The 26,592-nt window shown below is 36.2% G+C and overlaps 1 protein-coding gene across 2 annotated transcripts in view; it reads right to left on the bottom strand.

Annotated features, from left to right (window-relative positions):
* Positions 1 to 4,130: 4,130 nt before the first annotated feature.
* LOC149808291 (phytanoyl-CoA dioxygenase domain-containing protein 1-like) overlaps positions 4,131 to 26,592 on the bottom strand; it is a 46,217-nt gene continuing 23,755 nt past the window's right edge. For both annotated transcript variants that reach the window (XM_089975672.1, XM_089975679.1), the window contains exons 5-10: positions 16,629 to 16,770; positions 15,770 to 15,864; positions 13,766 to 13,865; positions 11,294 to 11,375; positions 6,718 to 6,916; positions 4,131 to 4,806 (exon numbers count right to left, since the gene is read on the bottom strand). In XM_089975672.1, the coding sequence (XP_089831798.1) occupies positions 4,660 to 4,806; positions 6,718 to 6,916; positions 11,294 to 11,375; positions 13,766 to 13,865; positions 15,770 to 15,864; positions 16,629 to 16,770 (765 nt within the window). In that variant the 3' untranslated portion in view covers positions 4,131 to 4,659. The remainder of the gene's footprint in view (positions 4,807 to 6,717; positions 6,917 to 11,293; positions 11,376 to 13,765; positions 13,866 to 15,769; positions 15,865 to 16,628; positions 16,771 to 26,592) is intronic.

Raw genomic sequence — 26,592 nt, 5'->3', positions numbered from 1 at the left:
ACAACGTCTAAAATATTTTAAATGCTGAACCTATCTGATTGGGCTTTATATAGTACACTGCTTACGTCAGCTTCAGCAGCCGCCTGGCATTAGTATAATAGGCCTACACATGTATAGTACACTGCTGACGTCAACTTACTTCAGCAGCCGCATGGCATTAGTATTGCATTGCATCAGAAAATGATGCAATCAACTGTGGATGATGTGAGCATGATGGTATTATGCAATGTTACATCATTATTCCGGATGTTGCTGCAGTCCTACTGGAGAAATTTACACAGTGAAACATAGAAAATGAGGTATATGAATATCTTCAAAACGAGAGCCAATACAAATTTTTCACGGTTATATTCGTGTTCGGCACACCAAAATACTACAGATTAGGGCCTTTTCAAGTCAGTAATGATTTCACTGTTGACCAGTGATACCCCCATACACACTATCCAAAACGCCTTGTGTTAGTGTAAAGTTTAAAAGAAGGAGATGAAATCTCCTAAAATACTATGCAAAACACCACCTATACCATCCAAACCCAAAACACATTATCCTAAATGCCTGAGAAACACAGGATAAAAGAGAGAGGTCGAGATACCAGTTGTCATTAACAGGAGAAAGGACACTAGTCTTCAGATTGTGCTAAGAAAAAAATAGGTGTAGTTTGATTTAAAGCCCGCCCTACGTTCTTCTAATGGTTGACTTGAGCTGACTACACACATGCAGTGTGGATTGTGTGAGGGAGGTTTTGTTTGTTTTCGACTCAAAACTTAATCTGTTACAACTAGCCTTTTCCTTTGACCCAATAAACCCTTCCGTCCCACAAACCAATCCACCCCATAAACGTTTCTACCCCATAAACCCTTCTGCCCTATAAATCCATTTGACCCATCAACATTTTAAGGCCATAGATTCCCTGGCATGGACACATTTAATATAGAATTTCCCATACTAACACAGAGTTGCGCATATTGAGGTCAACTCAAACACTGTTACTAAGTCACGGACCAACCGAGGACAGCCACTTGTAACACTGTCACCTTTTGACCCCATAAACACCTCAAAGAGTTATGTTAATTTCTCGTTTGAGGTGCAAGTGTCTCTCCCATGTCAATTCTCATTTGAGACCAAAGTGTCCCGCAGGCTCAAGTGTCCTATATTACTACTGTGTGAGTAATCCATGGGGATTGTAATGACTTGCTAAAGAACTTGAACTTTGGAACTGACGAGCTTCAAAAGGTAAGATGGTATCCTGGCCGAATTTTATAGTTGAGTTAAGCAGATTACTACCTGTAATTATATTTGCATTGATTAAGATGTGAATTCTTATTTATTTGAATGACATAAGCGCAGATTTATAGTCGTGCTAATCAAGATCATGATCAAATTAGGTATATCTTCATAATTTGGATGACGCATGCGGTATGAATACTTACCTCTTTAACTTTGTTGTAGAATACTTATATAAATATCCCATCATTTAGACGCCGTGTTCTACCATATTTACAGAAACCGTAGTTATCTTTGCAAAGCTGTACAAATTATGGAAAAGAGTTGTGGTTGTACATAGGACCTTGTAAGGTTGGTCATCCATTAATCTGACGGAAAATATATGATTGAAAATGGTCGATCACCTGAAGGTAAAGCAGGGGTGCAAGAGGTTATGTCCATTGTTTTATTCGTATAGGAAGCTTTTAGGCTGCCAGCACAAGTGCGAGCAAGGAAATAGAAGTGGGGCGAAGGGTGGAAGTGGAAGAGAAGAAAGACGAGATCTGGGATACAGATGAGTATGCAGAGCAGATGGACCGACCCTCTCACAAATAGATTGTGGATATTCGAATAATGAGTTCATGTGGGAAAGGGTGTTGGACCCACTATTTCAAATACTGTGTAAAGTTTATTGGGGACATTGTGTTGAATATGTGTCATAAATGGGCTCTTTTCATTTTTATAACATTTTGTGTGTTTTGAGTCTCGAGTTGTTATCTGTGTTTAGTGTATCGGCTTAAACTATATGGGGGCTCCAAATTCTTTAATGTACATCTTCCTGGCGCATTATTCTAAGAATATATCCTTATTTGAAATTTCACTAAAAATTCTAGTCTATATTTCTAAGAATGTTATTTTTGATGAACACGTTGTTTTTCGAGTGTATAAATAATTTGAATAAATAAAATTCCAACTCAGATAAACCACTGGACACATCAATAATACAATCGATTGTGCTCAGGACCTAAAACACGAATTAATAATTTCTAGAAAGCAAGATTATATAGTCCTTTACCTTACCTCAGGTCACAATCAGCATTTTCAATAACAAAACTATTACCTAATGGAAAATAGCGTTCTAGAAGGATCCTAGTGTTTACAAAATAAAATCTTAGTTATAATTAACATATCAAATGTGTTAAACACAATGCTCTTGACTCAGGCAAAACTATGTATTAGTTGTTTACAGAATATTTTCTTTTTTTTAAAAAAATCAATGATTCAGGTCAAGTAGAAAATTAACTTGATTTTGGACAAGATCAAATCCAACATACAATTTACATTATCAATAGCATATAATGCAATTTAAAAATTTTTAAAAGAAACTAACAAACAATGCAAATTAAATATTCAGAGCACAATAATGTTAGGAATGGATTAGTAATAAAATCGACAAAAGTTTGAAGATTAAAACAAACTTGACGTAGCTGATGTGAGCAGGATGATCACATTAGTTGCAGAATGAAATAATGTTCAGAAAATCGACAAGCTGCCACTTCTTAGTTGTTAGCCAGTGTAAAAAAATGCAACTTTTTCTCAATGAAAATGTCAATGCGTTATATTACACAAGAACATTTCAGTCTCCTGAGAATAAAAGAAGCCCTAAACTAAATAAAATGTAAAATAATCATGACCAATAAGGAACTGGCAACCAGCAAAGACAGTATAAGCAAACACTAGGTATAAAAAACTATAGGCTTCTGGACAGACTTGCGTCGAATTGTAGAGTTGAGATTTGACTGTCTAACACACTAGTACAATAGGCAGACATCCTGGAGTGACTGTATAGTGCACAGGAAAACAGGCAGACTTCTAGAATCGACTGTATAACACATAAAAAAACAAGAAGACTTCCAAATGTAACTTTCTAGCACACTACGAAAACAGGCAGACTGTATAGCACATAAGAAAACAAGAAGACTTCCAAATGTGACTTTCCAGCACACTACGAAAACAGGCAGACTGTCTAGCACACTAGGAATACAACGTTCTTTGTAAGTTTCCATTCCGTCAGCAGTGTACTAATATTTGCACGTGACACATGTTAGAATTAAACTTTATTTTGTAAATTTTGTCTCATTTGCGTTTTAGGATTGAAATGTGCAAAGTTTCTCGTAGCAGTTATTGTTTCCAGGTGTCCACAGCTCTGGTATAGTTTCAAGTTAACCATATGTCGCTGTAATAATTCACTAAGCACATAGGATACATTTTCGTGTCTGAATTTCATCCTGTCTCCGTCATTACTCTCCTTTACCACAATACATGATAACAATGCTAAATTTACATTTGCTGTAAAAACTGATCAAAACTGAAAATTTCTTTTCAGTGTATCAGTATGAAAATGTAATGAAACAATAAAGTGGCATTGGTAATAAGACAGAAAAGTGGCATTGGTAATAAGACAGAAAAGTGCCATTGGTAATAAGACAAAAAAATGTCATTGGTAATAAGACAGAAAAGTGCCATTGGTAATAAGACAGAAAAGTGCCATTGGTAATAAGACAGAAAAGTGTCATTGGTAATAAGACAGAAAAGTGCCATTGGTAATAAGACAGAAAAGTGCCATTGGTAATAAGACAAAAAAGTGTCATTGGTAATAAGACAGAAAAGTGTCATTGGTAATAAGACAGAAAAGTGCCATTGGTAATAAGACAGAAAAGTGCCATTGGTAATAAGACAAAAAAGTGTCATTGGTAATAAGAAAGAAAAGTGCCATTGGTAATAAGACAAAAAGTGCCATTGGTAATAAGAAAGAAAAGTGCCATTGGTAATAAGACAAAAAAGTGCCATTGGTAATAAGACAAAAAAGTGCCATTGGTAATAAGACAAAAAAGTGCCATTGGTAATAAGACAAAAAGTGCCATTGGTAATAAGACAGAAGAGTGACATTTATTCACATTTATGAATTGCAAATAATGAAAATACACTGTGAAGAAAATTAACAACTAAATAATTGGGATGTGGTTATATATTACTTTTACTTCACCATCTCCGATACTTTGGTCGATGATGATGACAATGATTATTGCGATTATAAGTAGTATTTGATAAATTCAATGAACTATCAGGACATGCACTCTTCTGTTTGCAAATTTGGAATCTAAAACATTCATTAAATCAATAATTTCGTACAGTTCTAAAGGTAAATGAAGAACTATTAACTCCAAACTTCCCTTTGTTGGAATGAACTATTTCTGTGTGAAGATTAGGTTAAAATCAATATATAGTTTGGCTGTATATTCCCTTTTTATTTATTGTATACAGTATTGCATTTTATATGTCTGTAATATATACAAGCTAGACATGACATATATTTAAAAGGGGTTAAAAAGTACATTTTTACTGATAGTAGTGTCTTAAGCACTTTATAAGTGTATATTTCTTTTGTTAGCCGCTTTATGGGTCTGTATTATCCCATGTCTGTTTGGGGTTTTGGTCTCTCAAGAACTGGTCGGTATGAGGACTGTGCCTGACAATTTCCCACTTGTCCATATGAGGTCCGGTCAGTGATGTGTCGAACTCGTCCAATTCCTCGTCTTTACCCTGGGTCATTGTAAAATAATAATAATAATAATAATAATAATAATAATAATAATGTATGTGTGTTTTGGATTTGTAACGTAGTTTTAACAATTTTTCATTCATATCGCTATGATGTCTGCAGTGTGGCAGTTTATAGTGATGTCTAGCACTGGGGCATCATACCGCAGACATGTAGCATGATGTTCCACCCAGTCACATTATCCTGACACCAGGCCGACCAGTCGTAACACTAACCCCCCTTAATGCTCTGCGTCAAGCGAGGCAGCTGTTAGTACCATTGTGTATGTCTTTGGGATGATTCGGCCGGGAATCGAACCCACGACCTCCGGCATCCGAGGAATAATAATAATAATAATAATAATAATAATGAAAGGTTATAAAATTGTTGTGCATTAATACTCTGTTAGGGTACAATGACTTAGACTCGTTCGCCGGGAGAGGGGAAGCATCATAACGGTTTGCCATTTAGAAATACACGTCTTTAAGATAACGAATATATGCCATATTTTGTAAACCCTTATTTAAATTGTCAATAATGTATTTCACATAACCTCTCATTTTTATATTTGTTACGATGACACAAGTGGAAGACCATGGAAAAGACATTTTGCTCTTTATGAGTCAGTTGTCTCTATAATTAAGAAAATAAACACAAAACTTAATGAAATGATATTAACAGATATCTTACATAAACATTAGACTGAATGTCCTCTGTCTTTTATTATTTGGATATTATTGTTCGTTTCCATGAAGCTGGAAGTAAACAGTAATATATAAATAATGTAACAATTTCCCACACATAGGAAAATCGGCCAAATGCAAACACGCGATCAAACGCAAACACATAAGTCTCGGTCAGGCGCAAACACCAAAGTCTCAGTCAAACACAAATATGCGAGTCATCGTTAGTAGTTAATATAAGGTGGCGCTCTACAGTTTCGCATTTTGCATATTAGGATTTTAAAGAAAAAGAATATCCCTGGCTTTCCTCACTGGTTATACTGGCTATTTAAAAAAGACCTTGTATATCTTAGGTATAATGCAAAGAACCTTTAATTCCCTTTATTTTGGTGTATGACTGATGGGTGTAATATGGGTTATAGAGTATACAGCTTGGCCTTACTTCAAATGTGCATCTTTCAAAAAAGTGCTAGCTCTACTTGGTCATTTTCACTTCCTGAACTTCAGAGGTAAATTGTGTAAAAAAGAGCCGATAACTTTTTTTACATTTTATATATTTGGTAATTCATTCATTGCATTTTCAGAAGCTGGTGTTGTCTAGTCTGGCAAAATTCATTTTCCCTATTTTAATAGCTGCTATGTATAGTGTACTTTAGACTAATTCAGACTGATTTTTTAACACAAGGGAGCAGTCATTTTAGTTAGCAGTGTGCTTAAATCATGTAAAATTTCCAAAAGTACAATATCCAAAAGAAATATCATCCACATTACATTAATGTAGCATAGAGGTATGCAAACATTCTCTCCACTGTGCATGTTTTAAGTGCGAACTACTTCACCTTACATACGTCACTCTCTCAAAAGTACATATTATCTGGTGAGCGCCACCTAAGATGTTAAAGGTTGTCATTTAATGACCATAACGTTCACAGTTCCTTTCGCCATTCTTCTGAAAGCAGTCTTGTTTTTCTCTCTTAAGTAGAAGTATCAGCATATAATATGAAAAGGAACTCAACATTCATTCGTGTCTGTCACTAGATGTCGTCAGTGTACAACTGAATTTCTCGACTAGCTCTCTATATCAAAAGTATTTGTTCAGAGCACATACTATGAAACAGGGAAACAAAAAATTGATTGGATACATGTGCCATCTGAATGTGTAAAGTGTTGGTTGAAAGCACTCAGGACCACACTCATCAAAAGGCGGAATAGTTGATTTGCAATTCAGACCTTTCTTTGAAGTTCATACTTCTTCTGTGCGTGATATCTGTCAACCTGATCATATGCGGCCCAGTCAACTTTGGTCACCGGGTCCTTTGCCGATCTCATTAGTGTCCCTGGCTTCAAGCCGTAGAACCCCCAAGGTCTTTCTGGAGACTGCCATCTTAGATCGATGCTCCAGCGCACATGGTCCGACGTATTCGGAATACTAAAACGAGTAAAAAGGGGTAAACGTGTTTCATATAAAAGAAGAAAAAAAGCGTACATTGAAAGGCATGGTAGGAAATGCTTGAAATCCAGAAATGAGATTGGAATAGTAGAATAAGTGTGTGTGTGTGTGTGTGTGTGTGTGTGTTTAGAACAGAAGTAAACCAGTAAAAAATAGCCAAAGATTTGATTCCATTTGTATTTCAAAGAAACATTCTTTTCTGTAAAGCATGCTGCATGCCATTTGTTGATTTAGCCTAGACCAACAATATGTTTTCCACCACTGCTTATTATTTTTCTGGCATTACTGGTCGAAATGGAGAACAAACGCATAAGCCTCAATTTACTGGTGAACGGTCAGCACGCATCAGTTCATAAAGGATTTCATTAGTCACTGGACAGATGGGTGATTTCATGATGAAATCGTTCTTTCAGCATAGACTGTTTAAGAATATTCACAGCTAAGCACTAACAGAAAAGAGATTGAACTTTCTGTCGAATGCATAGATCAGTCAAAAGAATTGAATTGACTCTACTTGATTGAAAATAATCCAGTACCAGCGTTTTTCAGTGATAATCATATCCATTGGCTAACATTTGAGTAATAAGCAAAATATACCTGAATAAAAATCAGTTACACAATCTATTTGCAAAATAATAAGCTAGTCATGGTAGAACTACACCCCAGTAGTCTGCGAGAAAAACTATATGAGTTTGTTAGAGCTTGAACGCGTACGCTATGTGTTGCTGGTCTCTCCACTGGCTGGGACAACCCTGCTGTCGGAAGTTACCCAAACTGGCAGCCATTTTTGTACCAGAATCCATTAAAAATCTTCGTACAGCCCAGTTATGTCGCTGAATGGAATTGTTATCAGTACTGAGATTTTTTCTTATAGCAGTCATTACATTGGAAAATATTAAAAGTGAAGACGTGTACAATTAATTCAAAACTAGAATTGTGTTGGTCGATAGAAAAGAAAGAAAATAAACGGGCCAGTATAAACTCATGTTGCACGTATTATACTTTTCTGACTCCCCATATCCGAATTTATTTTGTAATCTCAGAAAACAATACAAAGTCATGGAAACAATTCTCAGGCCTGTATGAAAACCTATTTTTCATGACAGTACATGACCAATGAGTACCGCAACAACGTTGAGTTAATCCTACAAACCGAATTCAACCTACAATAAGACATTAACTTCATAATTCAGCAACATTTCTCCCCACCTCCAGGACTAAATGTCGCACATGACACATAAAAAATATTTCACCATTACAATAAATTACTCCACTGTTCTAAAATCCAACAAACTTCTATTAAGTAACTGACACTTAGAAACAAAAATACGAGATACTACACTTTGTTCCTCTGATTGTAATTACATATTAAAACGAAGTACTACTATAATAGAAAATCATGGAATAAATCCAGATATATATGTTGGTGGTCATTACGAAGAACCAAAATTTAAATATTACTGTTAAATTATACAAAGCTGATAAAAATGAAGGCTTATGAGGATTCGACTGTATAATATTTAATGATCACAATTTCTAATGTCTTCCCAAACTGAACTGTTAGAATTAAAAAGAAAACCAATCATTTGTTTCATAATGATTGCAAATTGTTGATATTTTTTTATATATCAAAACTGAATATGGGCAAATTTCACCAATTAAAGCTAGACAGTAATCAGCTTTTAAAATGTCGGTTACTATCTAAGCATATGGGGTCTGGGACAAGTGGAATAGATTATGGAACCATGACGTAAGTTCTTCAACTAGAATTCTAAATAATATGAACTGGAGTTACAAAAAGACTTTGAGTTTGGCACTATTTAATGCATAATATTTGTGAGTATAAAAAGTGGACACTGGACTTCGAGGATATATTTACACTTTGAAAGTTATAATACAACACTTTCATTCTCTGGAAAATGTGAGTAACTTAATGTTGTCCTTTTTATATTTTTAAGGGTAGAACATGCTGTCACGATTAATTATCTAACCGTTCTCATTTTTCTGCCAAACATTGCAATTGTGTTTTTATGAAGACTCTTGGTTAGTAAATACAGGCCTTCTTTGTCTTTCAACAATACTAATTCTTTTTGTAGGGTATGACGTTGCTTTAAAGCAACAGTAATGCCTTGTGTTGGGTATGACATTGTTACAAAGCAACATTAATACCTCGTGTAGGGTATGACGTTCTTAAAAAGAATAGTAATACTTCGTGTGGGGTATGACATTGTTAAAAATCAACAGTAATGCCTAGTATAGGGTATTATACCAAAAAAAGACCTGTTCTCTTCATTCTGTACGCTCAGTCGCTTTCAAGTGTCATAGACCATCATCCAGTGTCTCACCAATTGTACGCTGATGACACCCAAATATACAAATCTAGCCATCTAACTGAAGTTAATGCTACCATCCAAGGTGTAGAGAGGTGCATTTCTGATGTGAAATCATGGATGACATGTAACAAGCTGCAGATGAATGATGATAAAACTGAGGCCATTCTGATCACAACACAAAGACTTTCTCATTCACATCCTTTACCTCAAACAATAAATATCAGCAACACCAACATTAAATTCACACAATCAGTATAAAACATAGGTGTTACTCTGGACAGTACTCTCACATTGCACCAACATGTCATGAACATATGCAAGGTTGCATATCTTGAGCTGAAACGCATCAGCTCCATTCGCAAATATCTTTCAGTTGATGCCACTAAAACACTTGTGTGTGTTCATTAGTACTTTCAAGACTGGACTATTGTAACTCAATTCTGTCTAGTTCATCTCAATATCTGCTCCAGAAACTTCAAAAAATTCAAAACACAGCTGCTCGGATCATACTTACAGTATCACGATCAGAGCACACCTCCACACTGCTCTGTACCCTACACTGGCTATCCATTCAATCCAAAATCAAACACAAAATTTGTTCTCTGTGCTACATTTCACTGTCGGACTCTAGTCCAACATACCTATCCGACCTCACCCGTGTGTACACACCAGCAAGATACTTACGCTCCTCTTCTGACAATCGTATACTCATTATTCCCACTATGAGAACAAAGTCATATGGACAGCGTTATTTTGCATACCAGGACCCAGCAGCGTGGAATGAATTGCCCACTGAACTTAGACACAAAGACACAATGATCCAATTCAAGAGTGCTCTCAAAACTCACTTATTTCGACTGCAAGAACAAACTTAAAGACCTAATAATGTTTCCTACCTTACATATTCTTGGCATTGTTTTTTTTTTTTTATGATTATTTCATGGTGTTTGTTTTTGTAATCATATCATTATATGTTTTTTATATTATAGGTGTTGTCTAATGTTGTAAAGCGCTTAGAGCTTCTAAAGATTAGGCGCTATACAAAGTCCTCATTATTATTATTATTACATTGTTAAAAAGCAATAGTATTGCCGTCTGTAGGATATGACGTTAAAAAACAACATTAATATCTCGTGTAGGGTATGACGTTGTTAAAAAGAACAGTAATACTTCATGTGGGGTATGACATTGCTAGAAAGCAACAGTAATACTTCGTGTGGGGCATAACGTTCTTAAAAAGCCACACTAATACCTCGTGTTGGGTATGATGTTGCTACAAAAACAGCATTAATATCTCGTGTTTTGTATGACTTTGTTGAAAAGCAACAGTAATACCTCGTGTTTGGTATGACTTTGTTGAAAAGCAACAGTAGTACCTCGTGTTTGGTATGACGTTGTTGAAAAGCAACAGTAATACCTCGTGTTTGGTATGACGTTGTTGAAAAGCAACAGTAATACCTCGTGTTGAGTATGACATTGTTAAAAGAAGCAACAGTAATAACTCATGTGGCGTATGACATTGTTAGAAAGCATCAGTAAGTAATACGTTGTGTAGGGTATGATGCTGTTAAAAAGTAACAGTAATACGTTGTGTTGGGTATTATGTTGTTTAAATACTCACTATACCAATTTATTTTCCATATTAAACCTAGGCAAACGACATGATATTAACAATTCAGTAACTTTGAATTTCTGAACGCTCATGATGAAACGTCTGTTTATTAGTATTGAGATATCCTTAATGACACCTTATTTGTAGAGAAAACCACATGAGCCTCGACATTTTCCGGATCTGCGTGTATTTGAAACATGTGCTTTCAATTCTGAACCACAATGTCAGGTGCTATTTTCAGCAAAGAGTTTTCCAATCTCAAATCTGTAAAAGGAACGAAATTCCATCATTAAAACAGTGTCGCTCTTACAACTGATATGAGCTCTAAAAATATTCTTCTTACTAAACTCTTACTTTCATTATCAACCAGTCCCAGCCAGCAAAACTCATATTAAAAAGTAACAGTAATACCTTCTGTGGGGTATGACATTGTTGAAGAACAAAACTCCACCATACGGCACTGGACACAGCTTGTAATTCTCGGGTTTCAGGTCTACAGAGACACAGTGCAACAATACAATTTATTAACAAGAAGGCATAAATGACAAAAAGCAATATAAAAACGATGAACTTCATCTTTTTAAAAATAATTCTAATACAAAAAGACATTCACCCTCTTCTTCATATACACCTTGCATGAAAGGAGAGCATATATTCTGTGTTGATTCGAATGGTGTAAAATGTTATACGAAAAATAATGTTAGCGTCTTTGTTTTGACACTAGTGTGTTTGAAATTAAATATGCCACATAAATTCAGCTTTGAATATCTGCACAAGGAAAAGGTGACTTGATCGAACGTTCCTTTCTCTGGAAAAGACAGCAAGACACAGTCTTTTGTTTTCGGTCTTCATGAAAGAAACTCATAGTCTAACAAATTTCACTACTTAAGATTTCATTTTGCATGTTTTGCGTTATTAATGTACTGAGAAAGTGCAAAAACTAGGTGACATTACCATTCAAGCAGGATAAAACTACCAATGATAAAAATAAATTATTGAATAGAAGTAGTTCGTGTATTTCGAGACTGCCTTTGCTTTTGAGAATTCTTTATGCCAATTCGACCTTTTCATTTTCAAAATGCGATATTTTATATGTAGCTCTGATACATATCGATCTGATAAAAATTAATTCAGATTCAGGAATAACAACTTTTACCAACCATTCTGGAGACAAAGTATATAAAATTCGCCCATTGCCCTACCACTTTCTTGATACAAAATTATATTGTTCTTATAAAGTTTTTGTATGTTTAACGTCATTTTTAAGCTATACATGGTGGCCAGTATAACTTGTGGAGGAATAACCATGGAAAACAGCGACTAAAACCACCGACCTACGGGAAGCTACTGGGAAGCTTTCTCACATGCCAACACTGGCGAAACCCGAGACTCGAACTCATGTGATGAGATGGCAGCGATCGGTTAAGGCGTGCGCTTAAAACCACACGGCCACCCGGGGCCCCCGTTCTTAATAATCTATAAGACTTAATGTAAAGCGTATTATCTAAGATCGCCGAGTCCGGGTCAAAGTTTAATTTTGTGGCAAGGCATTGGTTATGACTTTAGTTATTAAATTAAAGAAAATAAAGAACTGAAACAAACGATTTAAATAAAATCAACAAGCAATTTATTTCTCGAAGTTACAAAGTGTAAATTTAAGAGACACTTACAGTATTGTGAATTAAATCCCAAGTCCAAAAATATAGAATGTTATGAATGAAATTCAAAGTCTTGAATGTCTTGATGTACTACAATGATGCAATCCAGAATGTCTTTGAATCAGTTCACAATAGTCCCTAAGTGGTGTATATCCAAAGACAATGAGTACTTAGGAATACCAATGAATAATTTAAATAAATAATTCCTCTCGATGGATGTCTGAAGACAGCTGTAAAACTCCTTTAAACTCTGATAACGAATGGGTTCCAAAGACTGATCTAAGATAGGAATTAATTATTTGTTTATTAGGTCCCTATTTATAAATATTTTCACTTGACCTTGTGATTCATTCAGAAGGAAAATTCCAATAAAATTGTAAACAAGTTTGTTGGTAGAATATTCGAAACGCAAACACTTGTCAGCATGTTATTCACAACCTACAATCATGGACAAAAGTTAGCCATGTAAACATCCTGTTTACAAATGACCACTGTCTTAATGTACATCCTACAATCAAGGACAAATATATACAATACAGATATACATAACACAATTTTGTAACTAAATAGCCAAAGTCGTACGCAGCTGTATTCGCAGTTTTAAAATAGCGAGGGCGATTACGGATGAAAAAGGACAACTCATTCTCTTGTTTATGTTGATGCTTGGTTTGAAAGCTAAATTAAACAAAAATGGTCAGGGTACAAGTTCTCACAGCATTAGATAAACTCTTCCTCATGCAAAACGGAACAAAAAGATGCAAGAAAAAGCAATATCAAATTAGATGTACTGATAAAACTTTGAAAAAAGACATTTGGTAAGTAAAGCACCTAATTAAGTATCACTTGGTCATTGTACTTTTGAAAATTCAGAAATAATAATCCATTTATATTTATCTGAGAAAGAAACGTTAGTTACAACGCCTTATACCCTTAATGCATTTTTAAAACAAAAACCTTAAAGATATTCAAATTTTGATCCATTAATAGATATATCAGGATGACTTTTTTAGTCATCAAAATAAACACATTAAAGAAGTCGAGTGTGGGGCAATTGTTTTGTTGGATTCTAACATATTACGTATGTGCCCATTAAGATTGTCGGCGTAAGGATAATATACGAATCGTATAGTGGATTGCCAGCAAGCAGAGGTACCTTACGTAACAGAGATTGTGCGGAGCAATCTGCAAGAAAGCAGACATTTAAAATACAAATCTTGACACGTACCAAATCTAGTCTGGAGTTCTTCCTCGTCCAGCATGAGGTAGAAGTTGTCACAGCATTTATGGACTCCCACCAGACCTTTCCAGTGGCCACCTTCGGCCATCTAAAACGTATTTTACATTTAATTAAAACGCATCAATACAATTATTTCTTTTTTCATGCTGTCTGTAGTTGACAGTTGCTTTAATACATTTAAGTTATTATGTTTACTTGTGAGGGATGATATCCTACAATACTTACTGTGATAGACTGAAGTGATGTGATGTGATTTTGATTTTTAACGTAGCTTTAACAATTTTTCAGTCATATCGCTACGATGTCTGCAATGTGGCAGTTTATAGTGATGTCTAGCACTGGGGCATCATGCCGCAGACATGTAGCATGATGTCCCACCCAGTCACATTATCCTGACACCAGGCCGACCAGTCCTAACACTTACCTCTTAATGCTGAACGCCAAGCGAGGCAGCTGTTAGTACCATTTTTAAAGTCTCTGGTATGACTCGGCCGGGGATCGAACCCACGACCTCCCGCATCCGAGGCGGACGCTCTAACCACTAGGCCACCGGAGCGGTCTATGATAGACTGAAATCATTTGATAGATTCGTTATTTGACTTTAGCCAGTAAGACAGAATCATGCATCAAGTCTCGGTTTGAATTCAACTCTTGGTTGTAATTCTGGGACCTGACTGGTGTGTGCCAGACAATGATAACATTATTTATTGACTAGTGTGTGCCAAACAATGATAACATTATTTATTGACTAGTGTGTGCCAAACGATGATAACATTATTTATTGACTGGTGTGTGCTAGACAATGATAACATTATTTATTGTAATTCTGGGACCTGACTGGTGTGTGCCAGACAATGATAACATTATTTATTGACTGGTGTATGCCAGACAATGATAACATTATTTATTGACTGGTGTGTGCCAGACAATGATAACATTATTTATTGACTGGTGTGTGCCAGACAATGATAACATTATTTATTGACTGGTGTGTGCCAGACAATGATAACATTATTTATTGACTAGTGTGTGCCAGACAATGATAACACTATTTATTGTAATTCTGGGACCTGACTGGTGTATGCCAGACAATGATAACATTATTTATTGACTGGTGTGTGCCAGACAATGATAACACTATTTATTGTAATTCTGGGACCTGACTGGTGTGTGCCAAACAATGATAACATTACTTATTGATTAGTGTGTGCCAGACAATGATAACAATATTTATTGAAATTTTGGGACCTAACTGGTAACTGCCACACAATGATAACACTATTTATTGTAATTCTGGGACCTGACTGGTGTGTGCCAAACAATGATAACATTATTTATTGTAATTCTGGGACCTGACTGGTAACTGCCACACAATGACAACATTATTTATTGTAATTCTGGGACCTGACTGGTAACTGCCACACAATGACAACATTATTTATTGTAGTTTTGGTACCTGACTGGTAACTGTCACACAATGACAACATTATTTATTGTAATTTTGGGACCTGACTGGTAACTGTCACATAGTGACAACTACTTAACTTTCTAAGAGGCATTACAACTGAATCTAGGTACATTGATTTTAAGTAATGAAAAATAAATTGTTGAGAAGCACTGAGAAGGAAGTAGTTAAAACATCGAAGAAAGGAAAAAGGAAATTTACAAAATTGGAAAGGATTGAAAAAATATAAAATGTGTTCCAACAGATGAGTTGCAAGAAACAAAACAATTTAAACCGAAGGAAACATGACGATTTTGGCGGTTTTTTTTTTCTTTCCTAGAGATGCTACAGAGAATGGGGTAAACGGAATATATAAAAAAACGAGGACTAATTTTAATATGACTTAAGTCCTAATGGGAGGTGAATATTCCGAAGCAAACAGGAATAAACTTCATGCAAATATACCATAAGAAAAGGAACAATTAATTAGTGGAACATATTTATTAAAATTAAAATTAAAAGCAAAGAAAACTAATATGTGGCTGTACCTCCATGCAACCGTTCTCCTTTGTTGAGTCTCTAAATGGGATCCAGGCAGTGACAATGAGAGTCTGGTAGGAATCCAGGTCAAAGTATGCCGAATCTGAAAGAATCAAACATATCAGAGAGAGACAGACAGGCAGACAAACAGTTCATTCCTGTTTCGATACACATAGTATTACATGAACACATAGTTTGAGTTACATAGAAACAAATTACTGAATTTAACACATTATACGGAAAAAAAATCGTTTCTGCCCAAAGAGAATTTACTTGAATCATGTACTCGTGTACTACCATGAAAAGATCATTTAAAGATATAAAAAGGCAAAAGGAATCATCTATCATAATGTCGTAATTAATCAGGTGAAACAGAAAAAAGTATACAGATATAAAGAAGATGATGCAATTAACAAAGGTTTTCTGGAATGGCATTTCTTTATTTAGAGCCATTCAGGCTGTTTCTTTGTCTGCAATTTCGCAAGGATATATGAACGAGATGTATAAAGTTTATGTTACTAAAAAACTTTTGTATGCACCCTTCATCTGAAAACATACATGACTTAGTAACAGGAATCTGCTAACGACAGCATGAAGAAATGACAAAGCATGGTTTATGAGAAACAAAACATAGCGGAAAACATAAAAACTTGAAATATACGTCATAGTGACCTAGTTTTTTGTAAGAGTGGTTTATTATTTTTCCTGAGGCACATACATTTCTAAATTTATGCTGTTGCAGGGAATGGAAGTTAATAAACTAGTTTTAACGTAGCTAAAATGCTGACGCCAGGCAAACAGAAATCGCCAATCCGTAGACCAGAGTGTACTTAGCAATCTAGCCAAACAAGTGTATATTTGAGATACCTTGGTGCCATGGAACAAGAGTCTCTGCATGTCCTGGACATTTGGGACGCAGATTCCAAATCGGATTGGCGGCAACTTCTGGTCCTAGTAGTTGTTCCACTATATTCAGAAGTTTCTCATTCTCCCAAAGGTCTCTAAAAAACTGAGTGAACCCGTATATTTAGACCGTAAGGCACTTGCTTAAAAGATTTTCATGTTATTAAGATAGTAGTTTATTCATTTTTTCGCTATGCTACGTATATTTGATCTATCACTACCTCTATTACATCCATCACTACGGATATATGACATCCATCACTACATATATATGACATCCATCACTACGTATATATGACATCCATCACTACATATATATGACATCCATCACTACGTATATATGACATCCATCGCTACGTATGTATGACATCCATCACTACATATATATGACATCCATCACTACGTATATATGACATCCATCACTACGTATATATGACATCCATCGCTACGTATATATGACATCCATCACTACGTATATATGACATCCATCGCTACGTATATATGACATCCATCACTACATATATATGACATCCATCACTACGTATATATGACATCCATCACTACGTATATATGACATCCATCACTACATATATATGACATCCATCACTACATATATATGACATCCATCACTACGTCTATTACATCCATCACTACGGATATTACATCTATCACTACGGATATATGACATCCATCACTACTATATATGACATCCATCACTACGGATATTACATCTATCACTACTATATTTGATCTATCACTACGTCTATTACATCCATCACTACATATATATGACATCCATCACTACATATATATGACATCCATCACTACGGATATTACATCTATCACTACTATATTTGATCTATCACTACGTCTATTACATCCATCACTACGGATATATGACATCCATCACTACATATATATGACATCCATCACTACGGATATATGACATCCATCACTACGTATATATGACATCCATCACTACGTATATATGACATCCATCACTACGTATATATGACATCCATCACTACATATATATGACATCCATCACTACGTGTATATGACATCCATCACTACATATATATGACATCCATCACTACGTATATATGACATCCATCACTGCGTATATATGACATCCATCGCTACGTATATATGACATCCATCACTACGTATATATGACATCCATCACTACGTATATATGACATCCATCACTACATATATATGACATCCATCACTACGTATATATGACATCCATCACTACGTATATATGACATCCATCACTACGGATATATGACATCCATCACTACATATATATGACATCCATCACTACGTATATATGACATCCATCACTACATATATATGACATCCATCACTACATATATATGACATCCATCACTACGTATATATGAAATCCGTCACTACGTATATATGACATCTATCACTACATATATATGACATCTATCACTACTATATTTGATCTATCACTACGTCTATTACACCCATCACTACGGATATATGACATCCATCACTACATATATATGACACCCATCACTACGTATATATGACATCCATCACTGCATATATATGACATCCATCACTAAGGATATTACATCTATCACTACTATATTTGATCTATCACTACGTCTATTACATCCATCACTACGGATATATGACATCCATCACTACATATATATGACATCCATCACTACGGATATATGACATCCATCACTACATATATATGACATCCATCACTACGTATATATGACATCCATCACTACGTATATATGACATCCATCACTACGTATATATGACATCCATCACTACATATATATGACACCCATCACTACGTATATATGACATCCATCACTACGTATATATGACATCCATCACTACATATATATGACATCCATCACTACGTGTATATGACATCCATCACTACATATATATGACATCCATCACTACGTATATATGACATCCATCACTACATATATATGACATCCATCACTACGTATATATGACATCCATCACTGCGTATATATGACATCCATCGCTACGTATATATGACATCCATCACTACGTATATATGACATCCATCACTACGTATATATGACATCCATCACTACGGATATATGACATCCATCACTACATATATATGACATCCATCACTACGTATATATGACATCCATCACTACGTATATATGACATCCATCACTACATATATATGACATCCATCACTACGTATATATGACATCCGTCACTACGTATATATGACATCTATCACTACATATATATGACATCTATCACTACGGATATTACATCTATCACTACTATATTTGATCTATCACTACGTCTATTACACCCATCACTACGGATATATGACATCCATCACTACATATATATGACACCCATCACTACGTATATATGACATCCATCACTGCATATATATGACATCCATCACTACGGATATTACATCTATCACTACTATATTTGATCTATCACTACGTCTATTACATCCATCACTACGTATATATGACATCCATCACTACATATATATGACATCCATCACTACGTATATATAACATCCATCACTGCGTATATATGACATCTATCACTACGTATATATGACATCCATCACTACGGATATATGACATCCATCACTACATATATATGACATCCATCACTACGTATATATGACATCCATCACTGCGTATATATGACATCTATCACTACGTATATATGACATCCATCGCTACGTATATATGACATCCATCACTACGGATATATGACATCCATCGCTACGTATATATGACATCCATCACTACATATATATGACATCCATCATTACGTATATATGACATCCATCACTACGTATATATGACATCCATCACTACGTATATATGACATCCATCACTACGTATATATGACATCCATCGCTACGTATATATGACATCCATCGCTACATATATATGACATCCATCACTACGTATATATGACATCCATCACTACATATATATGACATCCATCACTACGTATATATGACATCCATCACTACATATATATGACATCCATCACTACGTATATATGACATCCATCACTACGTATATATGACATCCATCACTACATATATATGACATCCATCACTATGTATATATGACATCCATCACTACGTATATATGACATCCATCGCTACGTATATATGACATCCATCGCTACGTATATTACATCCATGACTATATATATATATATTACTTCCTGTTGCAGAATAGAAACCGAGTGGGTTTTTGGACTAAATGAATAAGACAAACACAATGTGAGAAAGATGTGAAATTTATGAAATGAATTAAAAAAGAAAAAAAATATATGATGTAAAAATATAATGATTCTCTCAAACTCTCAACATACGACTGACTCAAATCACTCTACACAACATTCACACATTGAAAATAAACCAAAAATATTAAATCAATATGAAGTATAGATCCAAGAAACCTCATGGACTGCAGATACGCTTCAAACAGTATTTTACACTACAATAATCTCACATAATCTCGAATATGAACTCCTATTAAGATTCAAAATAATCTTATGAACACAACGAAGATTCAAAATAATCTTATGAACACAACTAAGATTCAAAATAATCTTATCAACATAAAAATGCAATTGGAACAATAATTGAACCAAACGTATGTTTCTACACCCCTTGAACAGTCGCACGATTCCTTGAGATGGCCAACACTCTTATCGGCCGCTCGCACCCTTTATGGATCCACCACATGTACAGTCATACGTATACACGTACAGACAGCATATACGTACAGACAGCATACAGCACCTTTTGAATTTGCTATGTCTACGTCCGTGGCACAGACATACATACATACGTATCGACAGCACACAGCCTTATATACTCTGGAAACTCCAGACAGCTCTAAACAACTTTAGACAGCTTCAGACAGCTTCGGACAGCTCTAGTCATATTCACAGTCACAATCACAGTGACAGTCACAATCGGCTACAATAAAACCAAATTGGTCATAATAATAGTTTCCGTAAAATTTCTAGATATATGATAATTCTTTAACCTCTAATAGTGACTTGTAATTCAAAGTTCAAATCTGCGTTATAATAAATGCATTATTACGCGATAAGACATTACAAACCGAATAAGCTTCGCATATCAAATGAAATGTAAATTTAATACTTACCCCTATGGCTGGAGAATAATGGAGAGCGTACACTCCTTGACGCGATCCAAAACGACCAGTGTCGGTTTTAGAAATTGATCTTACTTAAATCCATAGGAGAGCGAGCAAAAGTCAGGGTAAAATACTCGTGCATATCATGTTATTAATGTTCCTTCGTCACAAGTAATTTCTGGCGAGGTACATGTTAATACAGTCGCTTACCTGGAAAAACACGTATTCACCCTAGATAACGTTGTACGCATGTACAAAAAGAAATAGTCAAATAGTTCTAAGGCAAAACCAAGTTAATTTTTTTGTTGCCTAATTATGTGACACATCCATCACTACGTATATATTACATCCATCACTACATCCATAATAAAAGTCGTGATATTTTTCAGCCATAGAATGTGTAAGCAAGATACGCTTCGCGACTTTGATGTATCCTTTTAGGATATTTAGGTGGGGGAAAAAATCACTTATATATGTTTCAAGTCTTTTTATTAAGAACTGCAAATTCTGCAACCAAACTAAGCAAGTATGCATATAATCACGTGTTCCAAATGAAGAGCGATCTCGGGTTGTGAAACTATATGCATATATGTAGCTGACTAGTAAATTTAATAATCGATCTGTGTCATCTTTATATCGTTTTGTAGCTTAAGATTGCAGCAAAGGTTTCATCGTATCATTCCGCTACTTTTTTCTTGTCGTTCTTGTTTTTTGCTAAACTATCTCTTTCGTACAGCAGGTGGATATTTCTGAATATCTTACAAATTTCAAATGCTGTGTCAATAGTGAATGGGGATACAATAACGACAATGGGACTTCATTGTTACATTTGGGTGTATTCACTATTAGGACACGATTTATAGGGGCAATGGAAATTAGCATTCCAGAGAGGGTCTTTGTACAATAGGGACAAAAGGTATAAAAGGAGTGGGACTGTGTAGGGACAATATGAATTGAAATGGGTGACCTCAAGGTACTGGGCACTGGCAACAATTTTGCAAGTGGCTGACCTCAATCGGGCGGAACAGCGTGGCAAGGGGTTGACCTGAATACGCTTATTCTACCAACAAACAGAGACATAGATATAGAGACAGGGTTAGAAACAGGTTTATATAAATAGACAGAGACATAGACATATCACACAAATATAGATTTATGGACGTAAATCTATCATACAAACATATATACAACCGACTGAGAAGAAAAAAATTTAGGCAAGAGAAAATTTATATCTTTTCGAGGCAATGGATTGGCCATGAAAAGGGTATTGGGGTTTCTTCTTCTAATTTCTCTCTTCTCTTCTTCCCCTCCACCATTTTCTCGTCTTCTCCGTCACATTTGTTTTGTCTTCTTCTTCTTCCTCCAGTTCTCTTTCTCCTCCTTCTCGTCTTCCTCCTCCTGTTTCCTTTCCTCATTCTCCTCTTCTTTTCCAATCTTGTCATTCCATCTTCTCATTTCTTTTTTGTCCTCCTTCTCCTCTTTGTCCTATTTTATCATGTCTCTAAATATTTCTTTCCCTTCCTTCAAATTATTAATCTCAATTTTCAATCTGTGCGTGCTATAAGCCCCATACTCTATTCTGATGAGCGTTTCTTCCACCATGCCTATGGTATCCACCACCTCAATTGCAATTTCATCATCTTGTCCATGTGGTTTGAAGCAAATTTTCTATTCCCTGTTGAATGGCGCGAATGACCAACGCTCCACATTATATGTCTCAAGCACGGACGTGAAGTAAAAAATTCCTTCTCACCACCTACCCATATCACCTACCAAACAATTTTCAGAGACAGTAGTGCTCACTTAAAATAAAATAATTTACGAGCCAAACTTTTTGTGTTTAGGGACAATTGTTTTTGCTTAAGAAACAAATTAACAAACATATATATATATATATATATATATATATATATATATATATATATATATATATATATATATATATATACACACACACACAAACGTACGCGCGCACACACTCACACACACACACACACACACACACACACACACACACTAGTTTTTGTGTTTCGGGATTAGATTGTCTTTCTGGAGATCTGGTTAGCCCTTAGAAGGGCTGTTTTTTCTAACTCCAAATGCACCCGGTTAAAGGTGACACCTTCTAGACCGGGCACCACATACGCATCGCCGACTCCAGTCATTGTCCCAATTGACAGTTGGCGTTGGGAGCGCAGTGGCCACTTGAGTGGCTTCAGAAAACACAATCTTCATTTTGTGGGATTCTGACGTATCTCTCCCTTGCTATCATGTTTCCTGCCTGTGGATGATGTTGTCTCCTTACTTGCAGGGCTCGCTGAGGCTCACATTCTTGTCTCTGCCTCTCCAAATCTTCTTCAAATTGTAGCTGTGGCTCACGTTGTTGTGGAGGTGATGGCGCCCTCACCTCAGGTTTGACCTCACATGTTTGCCTAAGTATGAGGTGAGGCAAGAGCTGTCTTTTCTTTTTCTTCTCCTCTTCTTTCTTCTTTTTTCCTCCTCTTCCTCAAATCTGGCATTTTCTGCAATGGCCTCCATGACCAGCTCATCCAGGAGTATCCTGGCATATTCCATTTGAAGTTCCAACAATTTGCTGATTCTGCTCATCTTCTTTACCTTTCAAACAACACTTTATTACCACGCATACATATAAAAAATCACACAGACTATCTTTTATCCCATCACTTATAAACACACACACACACACACACACACACACAATCTTACACGCCAGAGAAACAAAGTGTTTATAGGTATACATCTATTTTTAACCTACAAACACAAATACAGAGAAATATTTTGGCAATAGAGGAGTATGTCTTTTCTAGATTGTTGGGGTAGCCCTTAAAAGGCCTGTCTTGTTCCGGGTTGTGCCAATGTCTTATCGTCTAAGATTGAGTCCCGGTCTGGCTGCAGGCTTTCATACAGGATAGGGTCTGCTTCTGCGGAAAGATAAGAACTCTTTCGTGTCCACACGGCAGTCGGCAAATCCTCTGTGTGGCTCCTGTTGCTGCTCTCTCTGTCTCTCTCTCTCTCTGTCTCTCTCTGTCTCTCTCTCTGTCTCTCTTCTTCTGAAGTCGATACTTCTCGGTCCACTCTTCTTGCTCCTTCTTGATTTCATCTCTGAAGACTTTTTCTAGGCTTGGGCTACATTTAACATCCTGACATTCTTTATCTCTTCAGGCATGGGTATCAGGCTTTGCCTGACACGATGTAATTTCACGTGGGCTTCATTCAATTTAGCTAAATTAGAAGTCATTCTTCATAGGTTGACGAGTCAACAATTAATGGACGGACTGGGGACCGCACTACTTATATGTCTCAAACGCGGACGCGATAGAAAACATCCCTACGGTTTTTGCGAAGGAACGCTATAGCTCATCTCATGGTGAGGAATAGAGAGAAGTCAAAGAGCATGCATAATGATAAAAAAAAAAATGTTTCATACAAACCACGAACAACAATTTTTTTGACAACAGTTTTATTCAACCAACAATTCACCAACATATAATATAACAATTCATACAATATCAAATAACAACTTTTTGACAAGGTTGACAATGTTGCAAAGTCAAGTTAAACTTCCACTGATGGAGGTCATTTGGCCATTGATGTGGACTACGTTTCCTAGCTAAAGACAAGATATATCCATAATGGTCACAAAACCATCGATCTACTTTTTCATCGTTCCTAGAAGACTCACGATCACAATAAGTCACTAAATGTTCTAAGGGAAATCCAAGACTGCGTTGAGGAAGAAAATACACACAACATTGTCCACACACCATGGAATCTGTGTCTTCTAATTTAACATTATTGAACTGTGTTGTCTGGACATTTCTTCTCATAAAGTCGATGATGTCGTCTTCCAAAATGCGAATCAAAATACTCCACACAGGCGTCGTGGAGAAAGTAGATGGCTACAATGTGGGTTCCTGGGAGATGACTGTTGTCCGTGTTGATGACATAAGCTTGATAGTCTTTAGGTTTGCGATGAGGAAGTTCAACTTTAGCGCACACGACAGGATTCAAAGAAGCGGTGTACGAACTGTTTTTCAAAAGGCAATAAAGTTCCCAGGTATCCATTTTGTTTTGTTTTTTGCTTGTTTCACAAGTAATGATAAGATATCAACTCAATCCTGAATTTTTGCTTGAAAATCTCTGTCAAGAATACCTTTCTTTGCTTCGTCTCCGTACTCTGGGCCAAGAGATATTCAATGCGATGGATATCTAGATCAATCAATGGAGGAGAGTAATGATCACGCAAGTCTTTATGCCACTGATGCTTCTTCCGAGATGAGACTCCAAGCTTCATCCAGCTACTCGTCCAATTTTTCCTCTCGACTCCTCATTAGAAATTTATCGTGTTGAATTTGACTGGGGTGATCGTTTTTGGCATCCATAGCAATCTTTCTTGGTCAACCCAGTAATTGTTTCTGCCAGGTGATTTGCAAAATGTTGTTCTTGTTATGGCCATCTGGGCATTAGCATCACCCCTTCGTCTTTGTCTTTTGGTTCTGCATCCACGATATCCTGCCTTTCAATTTCTCCACCAGCAATGGTGAAGGTTTTCACTTCCACGCGTCGTATCGGATATTTGGCGATCGTTCTGCTCAAAGTGTGGCTGATGTCGTTTCCCACATTAGGTAACACGTACACACGTCGTACAAAGTAGAATCTGGTCTTTTTGATAATGTTTTGTACTCGTTGGCATAGGCCATCAAATTGGAAAACGGAACTGCTGAGATTGAGTCTCAGGCGGATATCAACCCCGTTCAGCAAATACTTCTCTTGCAACCACATGTCCAAATGTAAACGATCCATCAGTTTTAAACTATATCTTTGCAGCATTTTCTTTCGACGGTCGTTAGAGCCAACATTATGATGATCGTCAACTGCTGTCACGGCTATATCGTTAAACTTGTCCTCGCCCGCTATGTCAGGTTTCCATACGACGCAAGAATCCAGCTGCGTGTTCGTGGCATCTTTTCAGTACGTCAAGAGATTGTCTAGGTACTCTCGGTAAGGTTAAGTATCCATGCTGCTGCTGACTAGTTTCTTTTTCAAGTAAAATCCTCTTCGCTGAATAAGGAATGCAAGAAATTGTTGACGGGAGCTACTCTAGCATCGGCTCCCGTAGAGGTGTCGTCCGTCTTTATCAATTTAACTTTCAGGTACAAGTAACTGATATTCAGATCGATGTAATCTTCGAGCTGTCCTTTCATTTAAAATTCGATGGGGGATGAGGTCGTCAAAGAGGAGATGGGATGAAATTCTACACATTGGGATTCTTGCATCGTCATCATTGTGGGTGACATGGCAAAAAGATCCAGTTCCAACTTGGAACAATAGCAAGACTCTCGGTGCATCATTTTTTTCTCTGTTTTTTAATAATCAAAACAGTATAATTCTCGGACAGTTCTTATTTTCTTTGTCTCTTTCTACTTGTCCTTGCTGTGGTATCAGGAAAGCAGTAATGCCTGACTAGGCAGCGTCCAGGGTATTTATAGGAGTTTCTCGTCGGCCCAAAATGTCTTTTCCAGTCTCTCAAGAAGGTTTCTTTGGGGTTTCGTTTGTCGATGGTGACATTTCGAAGAAATTCTTTGCCTAGCGTCAAAGCGGCCTATTTTCAAGGCGTGCAATCCTAGTATCACCATCAGTTTCAACACGGAGGCCACCGAACGAAACCCCGATTTCAGCATATATATCCAAAACTATGTCCTCGCTGTCGAGCG

The sequence above is a fragment of the Sinohyriopsis cumingii genome, chromosome 1, assembly GCF_028554795.1.
Source record: "Sinohyriopsis cumingii isolate HCF-2022 chromosome 1, ASM2855479v2, whole genome shotgun sequence".
NCBI lineage: Eukaryota > Metazoa > Mollusca > Bivalvia > Unionida > Unionidae > Sinohyriopsis > Sinohyriopsis cumingii.
This window is presented reverse-complemented; position numbering and strand designations above follow the sequence as displayed.